Source organism: Schistocerca serialis, chromosome 5 (genome assembly GCF_023864345.2).
Source record: "Schistocerca serialis cubense isolate TAMUIC-IGC-003099 chromosome 5, iqSchSeri2.2, whole genome shotgun sequence".
Lineage (NCBI taxonomy): Eukaryota > Metazoa > Arthropoda > Insecta > Orthoptera > Acrididae > Schistocerca > Schistocerca serialis.
The window spans coordinates 612,114,929-612,132,637 of NC_064642.1; the positions used below are offsets into that span (position 1 = coordinate 612,114,929).

The following is a 17,709-nucleotide window of genomic DNA, read 5'->3' on the forward strand; positions in this document are numbered from 1 at the left end:
TGTAATTGTAGTAGGTGTTCCATCACAGGGGAATTATTAAAATATGTCAATACTACTGGATTTGGTCAAAAACCACCACAAATTTCATCCAGAGAACAAACACAAAAAGTTCAGAATTTAAACCAAAAGAAGTGGCAAATACAAAGAAAAATCTCACACTTTACTTAATAAAACTGATGAATTTAAAGTTTAGAACATAATAAACTTAAAGATATGTCAGTCATTTGCATGTCAGAACAGTGGCTTAATTCAGATGTAATTTAATGTGTGTCATCACCAAATTTCAAATAATGTGATCATTATTCTAGAGCTAAACACAAACATAGTGGAGCAGTAATACTGTATTTAGCAAACTTAAAATAGAATTTGTTATTTTAATTAATCACAGTTACTTAAGTGTTGAAACATTTGAGCTAGCTGTCATAAAGGTTATCAAAAAATTCTTATAGTCACAACACTCTATCATCCTCCGATCGATTCTTTTAAAACGTTCATAAATTAACATGAGCTGTTCCTAAATAAAATAACACATACAAAGTGTGATACACTAATCTATGGGAACTTTATCATTGTATTTCGTCTCCAAAAGTGGGTACAGGTAAGCATTTCGAAATCTCATGAAATATACAATCTCTAAAACAAAGTAACAACCTTCAATTAGATTACCTTCCTAGTCAAGGACAGCCTTGCAACAGGTTATTGTAAATGAGACCATACATTCCACAGCCCCGCATTTATGCAGTGTGGTATACAATGACCACATAATGTTAACTAACTACTACTAATACCCTAAGGAAAGTTGTAGTGGAATGAAAATAATTTAGGAGTAAAGAAGACCACTCACTGAATAGCTGAACCACTGATTCTGCGACAGGCACACACAAAAGAGAATGAAAACTTTGCTAACTTTTGGAGCAAATCCTTGACAAGCTACTGTACACACACACACACACACACACACATACACACACCTATGTAGCATCAATGTGCTGGCTGGAAACACAATCTACCAATGATCAACGTAAATACCAATACACCAAATAATGGCTATATAACAAATAACACTGCAACACAAACTGACCGCATTTTTCAGTACGAGAATTTTAACTCTTTCAACTACCTACTAAGTAGAGAGAAAAGTGGACAAATATTTATAAGATATTAAAAAAAAAATTACTGTATTCATAGATACTTTACACCACTGCTTCCAAATTGATTTCCCCTGAAAACTATAAGTACTAAAGGCAACACCAGGCTCAATAACTGGATCATAAAGGCAATATGAAACTCCCATTTGAAAGTAGGCTTGTACACAAAACATACAAACAGACCAATACAATGCCAGAGTTACATGATTACTTCAGAATATACACCAAAATACTTAACAAAGTGATTACACCTGCCAAAAGAATACATAACAGTGATTACAAAAATAATGTATCAAACAAAGTAAAAGCCTTGTGAAAGAATACAAAAAAAGGAAACAATGAAAGTAATTATACAGGTCGTAACATCACATTCACTCACTAGAAAAAAAGGTGTGTAATCCCACAGAAGTGGCAAACATATTCAGTAAGTTCATTGCAATCATTGCAGGAGATATGATAAAATTGCATTTTTAATTGAAAGCTGCACCTATCAAATTCAAAATAGAAACTTGTTTGAGGTCAATGCTTATTAACACTGTCACTAGAGACAAGGTCATGATAAAAGAACTGAAAAATTCTTATTCAGCTTGAATTAATGGTATTCCCATGATGATTCTGAAGAAATATAACCATAACAAACTTATAAACATTAAATTATTTATATGACTCCTCTCTCCTATTAGCCCCTTTTCCAGAGACTTTGGAAATATGCTAGGTCATTCCTGTGTACAAGTAAGGGGGAAAATGACATGCACAACTATATGCTAACTGCCATTTTATCTGGTACAACAAACCATGTAGAGAAAATCATGCACAAAAAACTGATTTCATTTACAAATAAAAGTGATATATTATCTATATCTCAGCATGGATTCATAAAATCAAAACCAAGACAATGTCTTGATTGAACAATAAATCTAATAGACAGCAAACAATTAATAACTGGGATATTTTTTGATCTATCCAAAGCATTTGACATGCTAAATCATAAAATCTTGCTTACCAAAATAGAATACCATAACATATGGTTGTTTCAAACCCTCCTGGAAATTCATAAACAAATGATCTCACTGAGGTAAGATGATCAAAAGGCAAAGTAGCCGCTGAAGTACTGTCAATGTGGGTACAATCAAACATGGTGCACCCCAAAGCTCGGTTATCAGGCCCTTTCTCTACCTACTCTATAGTAACAATCTGACAGGGGGAGGCCACAATGTTGGGATCATGGATTTCTTCTAACTTTCTACACCTTTAATAGCCCGTTAAAACAACACAATGTGCAAGTAGTGAGGCGCACTACTCTGGCAATTCCAAAAAAATTGCAAGAGAAGTTTTACGTGTCCATTATGTAACTCGCGTATCTGTGTGACGGCGCTGGTCGTGAGAGGTCAATGTGGTTCAACGGTTAATGTTCGTGCTCTGCAAGAGGATCGTCAACAAGGTGACATTTCAAATGCAGAAAACACTTACTTTTTAATTGATGTCTTTTTCATCACTGTTTACTTTATTTAATTTACATGACATGAAGAAAAAAAACCATGTGCATTTTCGTTTAGTTGTAGTGAGTTTCATATGTTATTTAACTATTTACTATTTGTAATTATATTTTCAAGGACGAGGGACAGGCTACAGAATATAATATGTCACAATGTGCCAGACCATGAGAGTAATCTACAATTACTTGTCAGATGTGCTCTCGATATCACACATTGCAGGATGAGATTTGTCATAGACATTGAAATATATATTAAAACTTCATGCAAACACATGTGGTTTTTAGCGTTATATTACCTCTCAAATGTCACATAAATTAAATAATATAACCAGTGAAGAAAAAAATAGATCAGTGATTAAGTTGGAGCAGGAGTAGGATCATCTCATGATAGATGTTCATCTTACGAAGTTCAAATGCTGATCACTTGACCACTAGGAACTCTAATGTCTGGTACCCACTCACAGATACATAAGCAACATAACAGACACGTAAAACTTCTCTTGTGATTTTCTCGGAATTGCAAATGTAGTACACCTTATTACTTGCATGTCACATCGTTTTAATGGCCTACTAAAGGTGTACCAAGTTTGAAGTAAATTTGTGATCTCAACATCATGGCCCCCTTGTGAGTATAACTGTAGATACATACAAAATTGTCTAATCTGATGACAATATGATGCTTCTTCTAAAAAATGATAACAGCAAGTAACTTTAACAACATGTAAATTGAAACTTCCTGGCAGATTAAAACTGTGTGCCCAACCGAGGCTCAAACTTGGGACCTTTGCCTTTTGCGGGCAAGTGCTCTTCCAACTGAGCTACCCAAGCACGACTTACGCCACATCCTCACAGCTTTCACAGGTTCACAGGAGAGCTTCTGTAAAATTTGGAAGGTAGGAGACGAGGTACTGGCAGAAGTAAAGTTGTGAGGCCAGGGCGTAATTCGTTTTTGGGTAGCTCAGTTGGTAGAGCACTTGCCCGCGAAAGGCAAAGGTCCCAAGTTCGAGTCTCGGTCGGGCACACAGTTTTAATCTGCCAGGAAGTTTCATATGAGCGCACACTCTGCTGCAGAGTGAAAATCTCATTCTGGACATTCTCTGTCTAGTTTAAAGTTGTGAATCACCCTGTATTCAGCTATGTATTTTGGTTGCTAGTTCTGCAAGGTTCGCAGGAGAGCTTCTGTAAAGTTTGGAAGGTAGGAGACGAGATACTGGCAGAAGTAAAGCTGTGAGTACCGGGCGTGAGTCGTGCTTCGGTAGCTCAGTTGGTAGAGCACTTGCCCGCGAAAGGCAAAGGTCCCGAGTTCGAGTCTCGGTAAATTGTGCCATGAAGCAAATTTGCAGTTGGGGAAACCAGAACAAGTTAATTATCAATAACAATAAAACAGTTCTTATCAAACAAAATAAGAACCCATATAAGCCCTGCATTTTCCTTAAGAATGATGAAGTGCAAAGCAGCTCTGTAATAAATTTCCTTGGTGCTTGGCTGCAAGACAGTCTGAAATGGATTACATACTGTATAATGAGTGTGTTAATGGTAAATTAAGTCAAGGGCGTTATGTCCTGAAAGCTCTGTAGCAAGACACCAACATGGAAACTGTTAAGAGTGCTTACTATGCTTATATCTAGTCGCATCTAAACCATGGAGTGACATTCTGGGGAAACTATGGTACCACTCAGTGCATTTAAAATTCAAAAGAAAGCCATTAGAATGATAGAGAGAAGTAAAATAAAGGCTTCATGCAAAATTGCCTTGAGAGCACTTAACGTGCTACTACTGTCATGCATTCATATAAGAGAAACCATTTCTTTTTCATTTTTAAAACAAATGTAATAAATAATGACAACAGTCTGCAGAGGAACTGTGACATTTATGATCATAACAGTAGACTACGCAAATACCTTCAGACAACCCATACAAATACTAGAAAGTGTTGGAAAAGTCCATTCTACATACATTTGAAACTTTTTAATAAACTCTTCACAAAAATACATTCTTTTCAGAACACAGAGTCCTTTAAACAATCCATACAGTTGTATTTACAGTGTCATTGTTTGTACTCAGTGAGTAAACACATGCTATTGTCACCTCTGGGCACCAAGGCATGACTGTGACTGTGTCTGAAATGAGAAGTGATGTTTGCTTGGGTAAGTAGTGGGGGTACAGGAAAGGTGTTGGGCAGGGATCGAGTGGGATGGGGGGAGGGGGGTAGAAGATGTTACAGCTGCCAATGGGCATGTGCAGTGACATGATGGGGACTTGATAGTGGGCTGCTATATACAGTGGCAGGGGGCTGTGCTGAGAGGAGGCACAGGAAGGGCTAAGGGGAGGAAGGGAGGGGCAAAGGTGGCAGGAGAGAAATAGATAAGAGGAAAGAACTATGCAAGTTTGCTGGCAGGATAGAAGACATACATAGGGCTGGAGTAGGAGTGAGGAAGGGGGTAGGCAGGTACAGGACAGGTGCTAGTGAAGATTGAGGTCAGGGAGGTATGGCAATGGAGGACATAGTGCAGAGAGAGTTCCCACTTCCACAATTCAGAAAAGCTGCTGTTGGTGGTGGTAAGAATTCAGATGGCACAGGTTGTGAAGCATTCACTGAAGTCAAGCACGTCACATTGAGCTGCATACTCAGCAATTGGGTTGTCCAGATTCAGATTCTTCATGATCTGAACTGAGGTTGAAGATATGCTATCAACATTCCTCCAGAACTTCAACATCACTCTCCAGCAGGATCACTGCTCAGCTCAGAAGCAGTCACAGTCACAGTCTGGCCATAGTGCCCAGAGATGACAGTGGCCATGTGTGTGAGTGTTGTTTTGTGTTGTCCATGTCTGAAGGAGGACTCAGTCCAGTAGTTACTATCTAGCAGTCTGTTTTCAATGTACCTGTCTGCCACTCAATAATTTCTCTGTGTGGTAATTAGCAATCTATCCTTTTCATATTGGTCTTATTGCATCCCAAGTTTTCCATTCTTATATAACACACATTCAATTTAATGATACGAATATAATAGAGGGAAACATTCCACGTGGGAAAAATATATCTAAAAACAAAGATGATGTGACTTACCAAACGAAAGTGCTGGCAGGTCGATAGACACACAAACAAACACAAACATACACACAAAATTCAAGCTTTCGCAACAAACGGTTGCTTCATCAGGAAAGAGGGAAGGAGAGGGAAAGACGAAAGGATGTGGGTTTTAAGGAAGAGGGTAAGGAGTCATTCCAATCCCGGGAGCGGAAAGACTTACCTTAGGGGGAAAAAAGGACAGGTATACACTCGCGCACACACACACACATATCCATCCACACATACACAGACACACACACATCGGGATTTGGCCAGCAAAGATACTAACTGGTGTAATCAGACACCAACAGTCCATATCGTGGCAGTTAAGCCTAACCAGAGACCATTGCCACTGCGCACCGGGAAACTTGAACCAGTCAAGGTAGGCCCCTGTCCTGTGCCCTTGAGGGAGAATGGGAGCACGAGCTTGATCCACACTTGCTTTATCAGATATGATCAAGGTAGTGATTTGAAAGATCATCTGTATCAAAGTAATAAGGATACACAGAAAAAACTGACAGAGAGCAAGGTACATACTGCTATTTTACAGCCAAAATATTTGACCGTGTTGTACCCATTGTGATTGACACAGGTGCTACAACTAATTTGATGTCACAGAAATTTTTTCAAAAACTAAAGGTAGCAATACTTCATGTAACATGAATTTTCTGTGCTCAATAATGTTGTAAAAGTGGCAAGAAACTTACCTCGTCGACGGATGTCAGATGTACGGTTGGTGTCGACACTGAATAAGTAAGAGCAGCAAGGTGAAATAAATTCCTCGGGCCACTGATATGGAAACCAGTTGTCACTGCATCGAAGATTTCACAAAGGATCGTGCCACTGAACAAGAGCTTCACAAATTTGTGCAGTGAAAGCTACTGTAAATGCACGACATGGACACTCTGACCTTGTACTAAACATGTGAGTGCAAGCTGAGACAATAATGGACATTGTGCTGTGCGTGCATGCTTCGCAAGCCAAACACTGTGCAGATGCTGGCTGACAACAATAGGACTGTGTGGTTACAGCAAGCACTTTGTTAGGAGGGAAAACTTAGGTATTTAAGTGTTAAAAGAAGCTGACATGCCCATATAAATTGATAACCATACAGGATAACTCCAATGGCCAAAAATAAAGGCTATGTCCATAATGGCCATGGTTATCACCATACTGGCCAAGGTTATCAACTCTCAAAAAGGGAAATAAGCTCAGACACTGTGCATCCCCTTATGATGGCAGTGCACAATGGGAGGCAATTGTAATGGATCATGTTATTTTTTCTTTCTTCGTTCTTTTTCTTTCATACTTGTAAGCTATATATACACAAAGCCAAAGGTAAATTAACTAGTCACTTTGTGGCACAGATGATGTTTTGATACATAAAAAGAGAAGAGATATACTCTTCAACTGATTTATTTCTGTATCTTCAATTGTTTGTTTCTATAAGTGGTAGCAGGTAGATGTATGACGAGATCCGTCACACCAGTATTGTTTAAAAATGTGTATTTCAAGCGTATATTAAAAGTGTTAGAAAAGGTTATTACGAAAGAAAAGCTTTATCCATCGACCACTCCTGTCTGTTCATCACATCACCCGCGCCGAGAATCCTGCATCGGGAGTTTCAGAGCAAACAAGAGGAATTTGAGTGAGCAGCGGAGGAGCAATACTGCATCTGCACTGTTATATTCAGGTCTAAACACAATGGAATTAATATGAAGAAGTATGAAACTTAAATGATGAATAGTGATCTTAAATATATTGACATTGAAGGTATGTTGATATTAGTACCATTTAAAGTTCACCCAAGATATGTGTACCTCCCGAGTTCTTTAAATTATTCTTTCCAATTAATTTTTTTAATTATTCAAGCAGCAATTATTAGTCAGTTTCCATTATTTATCTGCCCACCTACATGCCACTATTCACCATTACTTGCTTTGCTCCTTTTGATACACTCACCATTCATCCACAGTGATTAGGTGACTAAAGAAGTAATCTGGATTGGGCTGACATTTTCTTTGGCTGCCTCAGTTTGGTGTGTGTTTTGAATGGGTGTGAAGCGTCATGAATCCAGAGGGCAACAACCTTTATCATGTTCAAAATGCTGTTGAGGGCAATTGAGAGTTTTATAAAAAGTAAATTTAAACAAGATGGAACAGGTCATTCATGGTACAGGACACCGTTGCAGAAGCAATGGAAAAAGTATGCCAGATTTAAAGGAATGCAAGGACTCCATGAATGGTAAAGCATTATAGATGCTTTAAACTTGGTGTGGACATCAATGGGAAATGCTTTTAATGGTTTTCACAATCAAACCCTATCTCAAAATCTGGCAGAAAATTCAAAGAGGCTCTGGTTATATGCACAGAGTAACAATGGCAAGAAACACTCATACCTCCAGATTTCTGCCAACGTGAGTAATTTGGGACTAAATACCTACAATGCATGGAAGAAGCTAACAGGGTGTCCAACAACAGAATCACTGATTTTAACGTACAATGACATGAAGACAATGATTGATAGAAGATTGCAACAAATGGTAGGGTTATTGTCAAAGCTGTAAGAATTTTATATAAAAGTTTCAAAATAGTAGTTACAAAAACTGCTACAAGACAGCACTGTACTCTTTACAGAGCGTATCAGTAACCATTAAATAAACTCATCTTCTGGAAGCAGTCTTTACAATCACATCACAATCTTTTCAAAATATTCACTGCCCACAGTAGAGATACAGTAGCACAAATGAACAATGAACTTTGCCATCATGTCTTGCAGTTTCTCGATGGAAATGGGTTCAGCTGTGATGCAGATCAATGATTCAAGCACGTCCAGCATGTTGGGATAATTCTAGTAGATGCGCCCCACAAAAGATAGTCACAATGAGTCACATGAGATGAACATGAAAATCCAACCATGCCTTTGCCAATAAATTTGGGATAATTCAACACAATGACTCTATCCCTGAAATGTCAGTCAAGAAAGCAAAGCACTTTTTTGTTGTGATGTGGTCGGGCCAGTTGTTGCATGAACCACTAGGTCAATCCTTCAATATGGGCTGTGAGATGATAAACTGTTTCAAAATTGCAATGTGACATTCACTAGTTATCAATTCTCACATGAAAAAAAGAGCTGATAATCCCTCCACTACATGCTGCAGTCCGAACAGTAACCTTGAGAGAATGCATTGGCATCACCCTATAGGGAGAATGCAATGGTGTCACCTTACACAAATGGGGATTGTCAGAACGCCAAAATTACCAGTTTTGTTTATTGTCAATACATTCAGGTGGAAGTGTGCTTCATCTGTTTCCTTCATTACAAATCACTGCGAGAATCTTGTTCACAATGTCAGCCCATAGTAACACAGTGAGTACTGGTGACTGGTTTTCGAATGGAAACATGCAGACTGTTTTTCATTACTGTATGCGTTGTGGGACACTTCAAACAAGTTTCTGCTGCTGTTAGACTGATTCCCTTCAGTGTTTCTGAATAGATCCAAAAACTGCGGCAACATTTTCAGGAGGGACTAGAGTTGCCCTAGGGCCAACATTTCCCACCAGGTCATCAACTTTGCTGGCTGTTCATTGAAATTTGGTGAAGAGCTTGAAAATAGTTCTCACATCTGATCCTTTTGGAACATTAAATTGTGTTTGAAAATTGTGCCTTTTAGCCATAATACCATCTTCTAATCTGTAGTACTCAAATATCAGAAACACAAGTTGTTCAAAGGCATACCCGATTTCAACCTGTTCCCTCGATACTCTAACTCTTTCTACATTCCAACAGCAGAGCTGATCACTCCAGACTTAAGAATACTATTTACAGTCATTATGTATTGTGATTACACTGCCATCAGTTACAGTAAAACTTGCTCAAATTGGCACATGTATAATTCAGAAATCTGGCCAAACTGTACAAGTATTACAGTCCCAATGCATTCAGTTAACTTTTATATGCTGATTTTTTGTATAAAGCAGAATATGCCTAACACAGAAACGGAAAGCAAATCTTAGAACATACTTAAAAATTCATTGTATAATGCGTAAAAGAGCCTATACAGTACTGCTGTATTAAAGTTCATTAGTTATTCACGACTCTACAAGGGCATTGCTTTTAACACCTCTGTTAAGCGGCTCAAAACCAAGAAAAGAGGTCCAGTGCAGTGTGGTGCTCCTGGTGTGAGCCCAAAACTGTGCTGCTCTGTGCAACACTCAATAAGTTATGCTGAGTGTCGGTACAGTACATCAGAGGAAACGGTTCATTCATCAACACTCTGTTTGTCGGCTTTCTTGTTTACCTCATTATTGATGCAAAGCGGCACATACAGGAACATTGTTGCATATCTAACAACACTCTGCTGCAATGTGCACAGTGAAAGAGGTGGATATTGTTATGTTACACAGTGGTTTTACCTGGCAAGGTTATTATTTTCAGATGACTAGTAGCACTTTAAGAGATACAAACAGTATGTATCATTAACACTTAACAAAAAGATTAATGTAATCGAGTCAAGTGAGAAGGACAAAACACAAAATTATCAGACTTTAAGAAACAAGGATAAGATTCGGGATGAATGGATGAAAGGGAGCGAGCAGATGAAAAGAAAGGCGAAGAAGACTGGAAATGAAGAAATTAACGAAATGGTGTGGGAATTGTTCATAAGTGCGCGGACAAAAAACTTACTTTTATCTGGACCCATGTTGCAAAGTGAGGCTCTGAAAGTCACTAAAAAACTTGGAGTTACAGAGTTTAAGGCATGCACAGGATGGCTAGTCAGTTTCAAAGCTAGGCACAACATTGTGTGGAATGAAGTGTGTGGGGAAGCTAAGGATGTGCCGGAATGTGTAGCAATAGAATGGAAGACAATACTGTGCAACTTAATTGTGAATTATGACCCAAAAGACGTGTTCAATGCCGATGAAATGGGACTGCTTTATTGTGCGGTGTCTTCAAAATTTCTGGCAATGCGAGGTGAAAAGTGCACCAGAGGAAAAATGTTCAAGGAAAGACTCACTGTACTGCTGTTCAGAAACATGTTAGGTGAAATGGAGAAGCCACTGGTAACTGGAAAGACGTTGAACTATGTTATTTCAAAAACATAGACGTCAGTAAGCTTCCAGTCACATGGCAAAGCAATAAAAGGGTGTGGATGATGAGTGGTCTTATGGAAGAATGACTGGGCTCTTTCAATGCCAAAACGAAAAAAGAAAATCAACACGTTCTCTTTTTCCTAGACAATGCAACCTGCAACCCAAAAGTAACGTTATCAAACGTGAAATTGGCTTGGTTCCCTCCAGGTTCAACCATCCTCGCACAACCCATGGGCTAGGGGTTATTTACACTTTCAAGTGTCATTACAGGCGATTACTGATGCAATCTCTTATTCTTAGTGTTGAAGAAGCCGAAAGTGCGTTTGCTCCTGCATGGTCAGTTTCTGTCCTGGATGCAGTAAATTGGATTGGCTTGGCAGTAAAAAAAATAAAACACGAGACTGTCACGAAGTGCTTCACTAAAGTGGGGTTTGGGGGTCAAGAACAAGATGCTTCTGTGGTCATTGAAGTACAAGAAAATGCAGCAGCAATTGCTGAATTAATGAAAATGCAAAACATTTCATGTAATGCAGATGATTACATTCAAAGATTTAATAGAAATCCGCAACACAGAAGATGATGAAGGAGAAACAAAGGAAGAAGAAGAGGAGCAAAATAGATCCCTAGAAAAATTAATACATTTGAAGAAGCCATTCCATGCATAAATGATGTTATGAAATTTGCAGCACACACAAATTCTCCCTAATTGTTGGAACTATTGTATGGTGCAAAAAAATGCCTGGAAAAAACAATTTTGAACAGGAAATTAAAATAAGTTTCCTTCCTTGATATGTGGCGAAAAAAATGAAAAGTACAGCAAATAAACATGGGAATAATATGTACGTACATACAATAATAAACAAATTTAAAGTCCAAGTAAAAATATAGAAATGCTGTATTATTTATTAATTAGTGTAATAGTCCAGTATTCTATTGTTCAATATACAGTAACTGAACATCTACTGTGCTGGAGTGAAGGTACATAAACACAGTATATGCACAATTAAAAATTTTTATTATACTTTTGTGCATGGTAACTGACAAAATTTACGTAGCCCAGTCAGTTTTGTGTAATTCGGAAACTTGTCCAATTTGGAGAATTATTTTAGTCCCAGGCAATTCTGTTTTGAGCAAGTTTTACTGTAGCAGCTTTTGTAACTACTATCTTGAAACTTCATATAAAATTCTTACAGCTTTCACAATGAATGTACTGTTTGTTGCCTTCTTCAATCACTCTTTAAGTTCATGTTATTTAATGTCACAATCAGTAAGTCCTTTATTAGGCACTGTGAGTCACTTAATAAATGCAAGTCTTCCAGTCTAGGTTTTATACCAATTAGGTTCCTTTAAGAGTATGCTGATGAAATGGTTTCATTTTTAGCAATCATATAAAACTGCTCCCTTGCTAAAAGATCTGAACCTAAAGCCTGGCAAGTTGTAAGAGTCACACCAATGCACAAGAAGGAAAACAAAAGCAACCTGCTGAATTGTAGATCCATATCACCTTTTCCACAGTCCACGGGTCACATCCTATGGAAGATCTGTGCGAAAGAGCAGTCACCTATAATCACTCATTACCTCCTATTCTAGCCTATGAAAGCAACTTACCAACTTTTCTGGAATAATATCACAATGTTCTACGTGGAAACTACTACCTATCCACTCAGATAAATGGCAACTGAAACTGAAGCCAATGATAATTCATGCTGTTCAATATCATACTGATAAATTCAATGGGCACTTCAGACCATGTACCATACAGGATCCTTCCCTCCTGCCATCAGCTTTTCTGAAATGCACAAACAGGAACTCTCCCTGCAACACCCTAACAGTGTCTTGTACTCTGCTTGCTTCCCCCCATTCAGCTGTTCCCACACCATTCTGCAACCCTACAGCCCCCAGACTGCCCACCCCAAGGCAGCTCCATATTCTGTCTGTTACATTTATATTTTGCCCTAGCTCGTGCATTTTACCCATTCCTTATTTCTTTCCAATACCGAGATCCTCCAACTTCCCCTTACACTTTCTTTCCTCAGAATTTTCTTACAGCACCCCACCCCTTCATGAAGGCACCTCCCATCTTTCTTGTATGTACCTAAATGTGCTGAATAAGCTTCAATCATTCTTACACACCTCCCATTCTGTTACTTCTCTTTTCCATTCACACAGCCAGAATCCCAGTTAGGATGAAGCATCAGGAGAAAATAGTGGCTGTGTGTGTGTGTGTGTGTGTGTGTGTGTGTGTGTGTGTGTGTGTGTGTGTGTGGGCGTGTGCGAGAGAGAGAGAGAGAGAGAGAGAGAGAGAGAGAGAGAGAGAGAGATAGCTCTGGAGAACATTTTGTGAAAGCTATACAATGTATCATTCTTTACTGCACACTTTTCTATGTTCAACATCTCTTCCAATTGACGGTAATGATCAGTTCATACACATATATTATATTTCATTCCATGTTTTCATCAGTGGTCCAAATTTTAAATGTTCATTCATTTCCATCAAAATAGGATGATATTTCCACACTAAGTGGCATATAAATAAAGAATATGAAATTACACTGACTACAAAATTACATTAATGTGAAAGCCACCCTCAAATGAAGGCATAAATAACTGGAGAACTAAAAATAAAATGAAAGTTGACTGTCCCAGCTTACCAAAGATTTGCCTTGAATCAGAAAGTTTGTTAACTTTCTCAGGTTCAGATTTGTCCGTTTTGATGGACCCCTCAAGTTTTGCAACTTGTTGTGAAAATATGCTCTTCCCTCTTGGTTTTAGCTGAAAATTGAGGTACAAAGTTTAACAACTGAAACATCATTATCACTAGTATCTATCTTTTTCATTATTGTAAAAAGGTTTATGTGAAAGATACCATCATACTAAGAAATGTACTTTCTTTACTGATGAATTTTTTACAAGATGCACAACAGTAGTGTGAGGAAGTAATTTCACCATGATAGATACTTTGTTTCAGACTAATTTGACCTTCACTCCTTAAAAAAAAAAAAAAAAACTCTGCTAAACTATAATTATGTAATTATGTTGGTGAGCTTTCTTATATCTGTGTAAATGTATGTGGGCTAAATTCAGAACATTCAGTACATGAACACACAGTAGGTCACAGATTTCCAATTGCAGGAGAAACAATAGACACAGAAAATGATTCAGAGGTAGCAGTGCTACACTTTTTTCAAAAATTTACATGTGCCCTAATCAACCACAAAAAATGTAACACAGCTCATGTGTTAAGACCTTTGGTAAATGGAGAGGAAATCATGGAGAGTATTAACTCAAAAATTATACCTAGAAAGGAGAGTTCAATCGTCTTGAGGAAGTTTCATACCGATGAAACTTTTAATCTGGCTGCCTCCGTAAAAATGAATACATACACTTGCTAAGACTGTTTAAAGCTCATTGTTTTAAGGCAAAACTAAAACTTCTTATTGATGATGATGAATATACACATTCATGGAGATTTGATGGTCAGAGTAAATGTTCCACTGAAGTCAGTTCACTGCTGGGGCATTTATAGTAAGGTAAATGCATAAATATCAATAGTATACTGCAGATACTACTAGAAACAGAAACACAGTGAAGACTAGGCATGAGTAATGGGAAATGTTTTAGCTCCAAACAAGTGGGAGGAAGGTTATATTTAATGCCTCATTGAAGATTAGGCATTGAGAACACATTTTTAGGTTAGAGGGAAGGAAAGGAGGTTGGGTTTAGTTATTCAACCAATGATGATCTCCTCGTTGTGGATCCATGGAAAAAATCTAAGCAAAGAGTTCATTTGAGACAGAGCATAAGGGCAAGGGAAAATTTTTCCGTGATCTTGTTTGAGGAAGCATATCAAATCAGCATTCATCCCAAGTTATTTAAGAGACTCAGTGATAGAAGTCCAGTGTCTCACCTATTGCACCTTTTGCAACCTGGTTTGGCAGTTCCAAATTGCAAACAAAAATAAAAGTTTAACCAATTGCTAATGGAGGAAGACCAAAACCAAAAACATGTTTGTAATTGTTTTAATTTTTCATTTATCTGTTCTCCAGTGAGCTTTATGTGAACATGATGGGAAAAAAATTATATGAAGGGGAATAACTGAAGAGTTTAAAAAACAGTCCTTGTAATTTTTCTGGGGTTTCAGTACAATCTAGTAGCAAAATCTGAAACTCATCATGACAAAAACAATCTGGTCCTGAATTATTGCCACTTAGAGATACGTGGTTCTATAAAAACAACCCTTGCCAAAAATGTTTCTGACAGAAGCAGGCTCTGTTATCTCCCATGGACTATTTTTGTGTGAAAATTGGCAATAATGCAATCTCAATAGTTATTAATGTCTTCCTAGTAACTTTTGGGACCTTTGTAACTAGCCTTAGCCAGTTTAAGGTCTGTTGTTTCTTGTTCTGTAATGAATTCTGAAGACAGTGATCCAGCTGGTTACAAATCAGACACGCCAAAAAAGACAGTAAAAAAAACTGTAAATAAGAAAAATCTGATCGGGCGAGTAACACATAAGCTCTGTTGGCAGAAAATGTTCCACAAATGTCTTGAAGGTGATTGGATGTAGTCACTGCTTCCATTCTTTCCTTCTCTCCACCAGCAAAATTTTCCATCTGCTTTACTTGACAGGAACATAAGTATGTGAACTGATTGAGCATTTACTGCAGATGCATAAGATTGTGACGCTTTCAGCCAACAACTGAACAAATGGAACACCTTTTTGTAGAGAATGGAATTAATGAAGTCAAAAACTGTTCAAGACTCACATTTGGATAGCCTTATTACAGTTGCTAGTGTGAAACCCCATAGGTCATGCAAAATTGTGCATGGAGAAGGAGCAAGTGGTGGTGATTGTGAAAGTTCACTGTCTGGTACCGTTTTGTACATGAGCCCTGTCTTTATCACAAAGTCTGAGTAGCTGCTGACGCTACTACAACAGAGCTACCTGTACACTGAGAGCCATTCATGCCTTCCCATGCAGTCTCTCAATGTTGACTATGCACTATACAGCAGCATTGGATCTCACAAGTTCTCCAAAATATGTGAGAGGGAAACACAATAACAAGCCTTGTGCAGTTCCTTGGGCACTCAAAGATCTTACTGAAGATTTTTAACATATCCTTATTTAAACCAAGGGTTTCTCATTATTCATTTTTCTGAATGTGTATCAAAATACAGTTCTCTTTGAACTGTAACATCCTACACCTTTCATGATCTGCCAGGTACAGCAGTCATTGATACTAAACATGAAAAAAAGCTATTGATCATTACTTCAAACCATCTGTGTAGACAAAGAGTTAACCTGAAAGGATTAAAGATGGATAAAATAGAGGCATCCAAGAGCTACAGTTTTTGTGGTACAATCATACAGGATCTTGGTATATGGCTGCAATTTGAAACACAGTGAAGATTTCACATGAGATGGCTTTCAGTCAACTTTACAACTGTGTAATCAAGCTTAAAAACTCCAAAGCTCATTATATCAAGATCTGGTTTCCTTTCTTGACGAGTTGTTGTATCAGGAGCCTACTTCAGCTACTGCCAGGTCTGTGTTGTTAATACGGATTTATGGCAACGTTAGTCATGGAGGGTGGCCGGATGCCCTTCCAGTCGCCATCCTTTCTTGATAAGCAAGCACCAAAGAAATCATTGGTTGCCTTTGGAGAGGAAGAAGATACATTGAATTTGGTTGTAGCTGAATCTGAGTACAGTAGTAGAAAGGACCACTGAAAGTTTGATTTGCTCAGTTCTATGCATCTTAATGTAATTTAATCATTTATGCAGTAAAACATTAGCATACCATGGGATTAATAAATTATATCTAAGGCAGCTATCACATCATTCCTTCTTGCACCATCTACCTTTTCTGGCAAAAACAGTGCGTGTCAGATAGGTCTGTACTTCAAAAACAAATTTTTGTACTTATGCTAAAATGCAAATTAGTTCAATGTGATAAGAATGTTTTCATATGCCTGGGAAGTAGGGTAACAAATATAACTGAGAACAAGACAATATACAATGATTTACAATGTTTTGTTATTTTCCTGAAAAGTGCAAATTTTTGACAAAAGCTCTTTTGTAATCAGCTCTTCAATTTCTCTTGCCAAGTGCTGTGTTTGACATATGTACATGAGCTGATAATAATTGTAGAAACTTCAGACAGCTGATACAGGAAGAATGCTCAGCCTTAATTTCTGTGCTTCCAAATAACTAATAAAGGAGGCAGGTGCCACTGGGCTTTGGTACACCAAAGGTTGGTGATCAGAATAACAAAATAAAAAACATCTTTGTCAATAATATGAAAACACTGTATGTACCATTTATTCCGGGCAAGAGTGTGTCACATAGATTGAGTTAAAATTTGGATAAAATAATCTCAGTTTTCAAGCTATGTCAACTGATTTATAATTCTTGAGCTTTTGATAACTATCACTGTCATTATCTTCAGAAGTTACACATTACTGACTGCCAGGAATGGTGAGGTATCCTACTTATATACACAAAGCAGCAGAAACCTTAGTCTTTCAGACATTCAGTACTCATGCTCACAGACAGCAGGACACATTATGCTTTACCTACTGTACATAGGGTCACTGGTCAGCTGAGTGTTTTGGAAACCTAGTGGCACAGCAGTACTATGCACCAATAAGGAGGACAATGAGGGTATTTGAAACTGAAGGATGAGGTGAAATATTATTTACCGCTCATATTATGAATTAACTAAGGTGATGTAAAATTTCAAGTGGATATCTATGTTGCCGTGCCACTGATTAACTCAGACACTGACTGGCACACTATCTGCATTTAGCACAATATTGAGTGGTCACTCATAACTTCCAAGATTGCTGGCCACGTAACTATTATAAATAACTGTAATACTTGTAGAAGACAAAGTTTTCTC

General features: G+C 37.9%; 1 protein-coding gene across 1 annotated transcript in view; it reads right to left on the reverse strand.

The window, feature by feature from the left end:
• Positions 1–17,709, reverse strand: part of LOC126481061 (RNA polymerase II-associated protein 1) — a 199,529-nt gene that overhangs the window by 120,905 nt on the left and 60,915 nt on the right. The window contains exon 4 of the mRNA XM_050104543.1: positions 13,460–13,580. Coding sequence (XP_049960500.1) covers positions 13,460–13,580 — 121 coding nt within the window. The remainder of the gene's footprint in view (positions 1–13,459; positions 13,581–17,709) is intronic.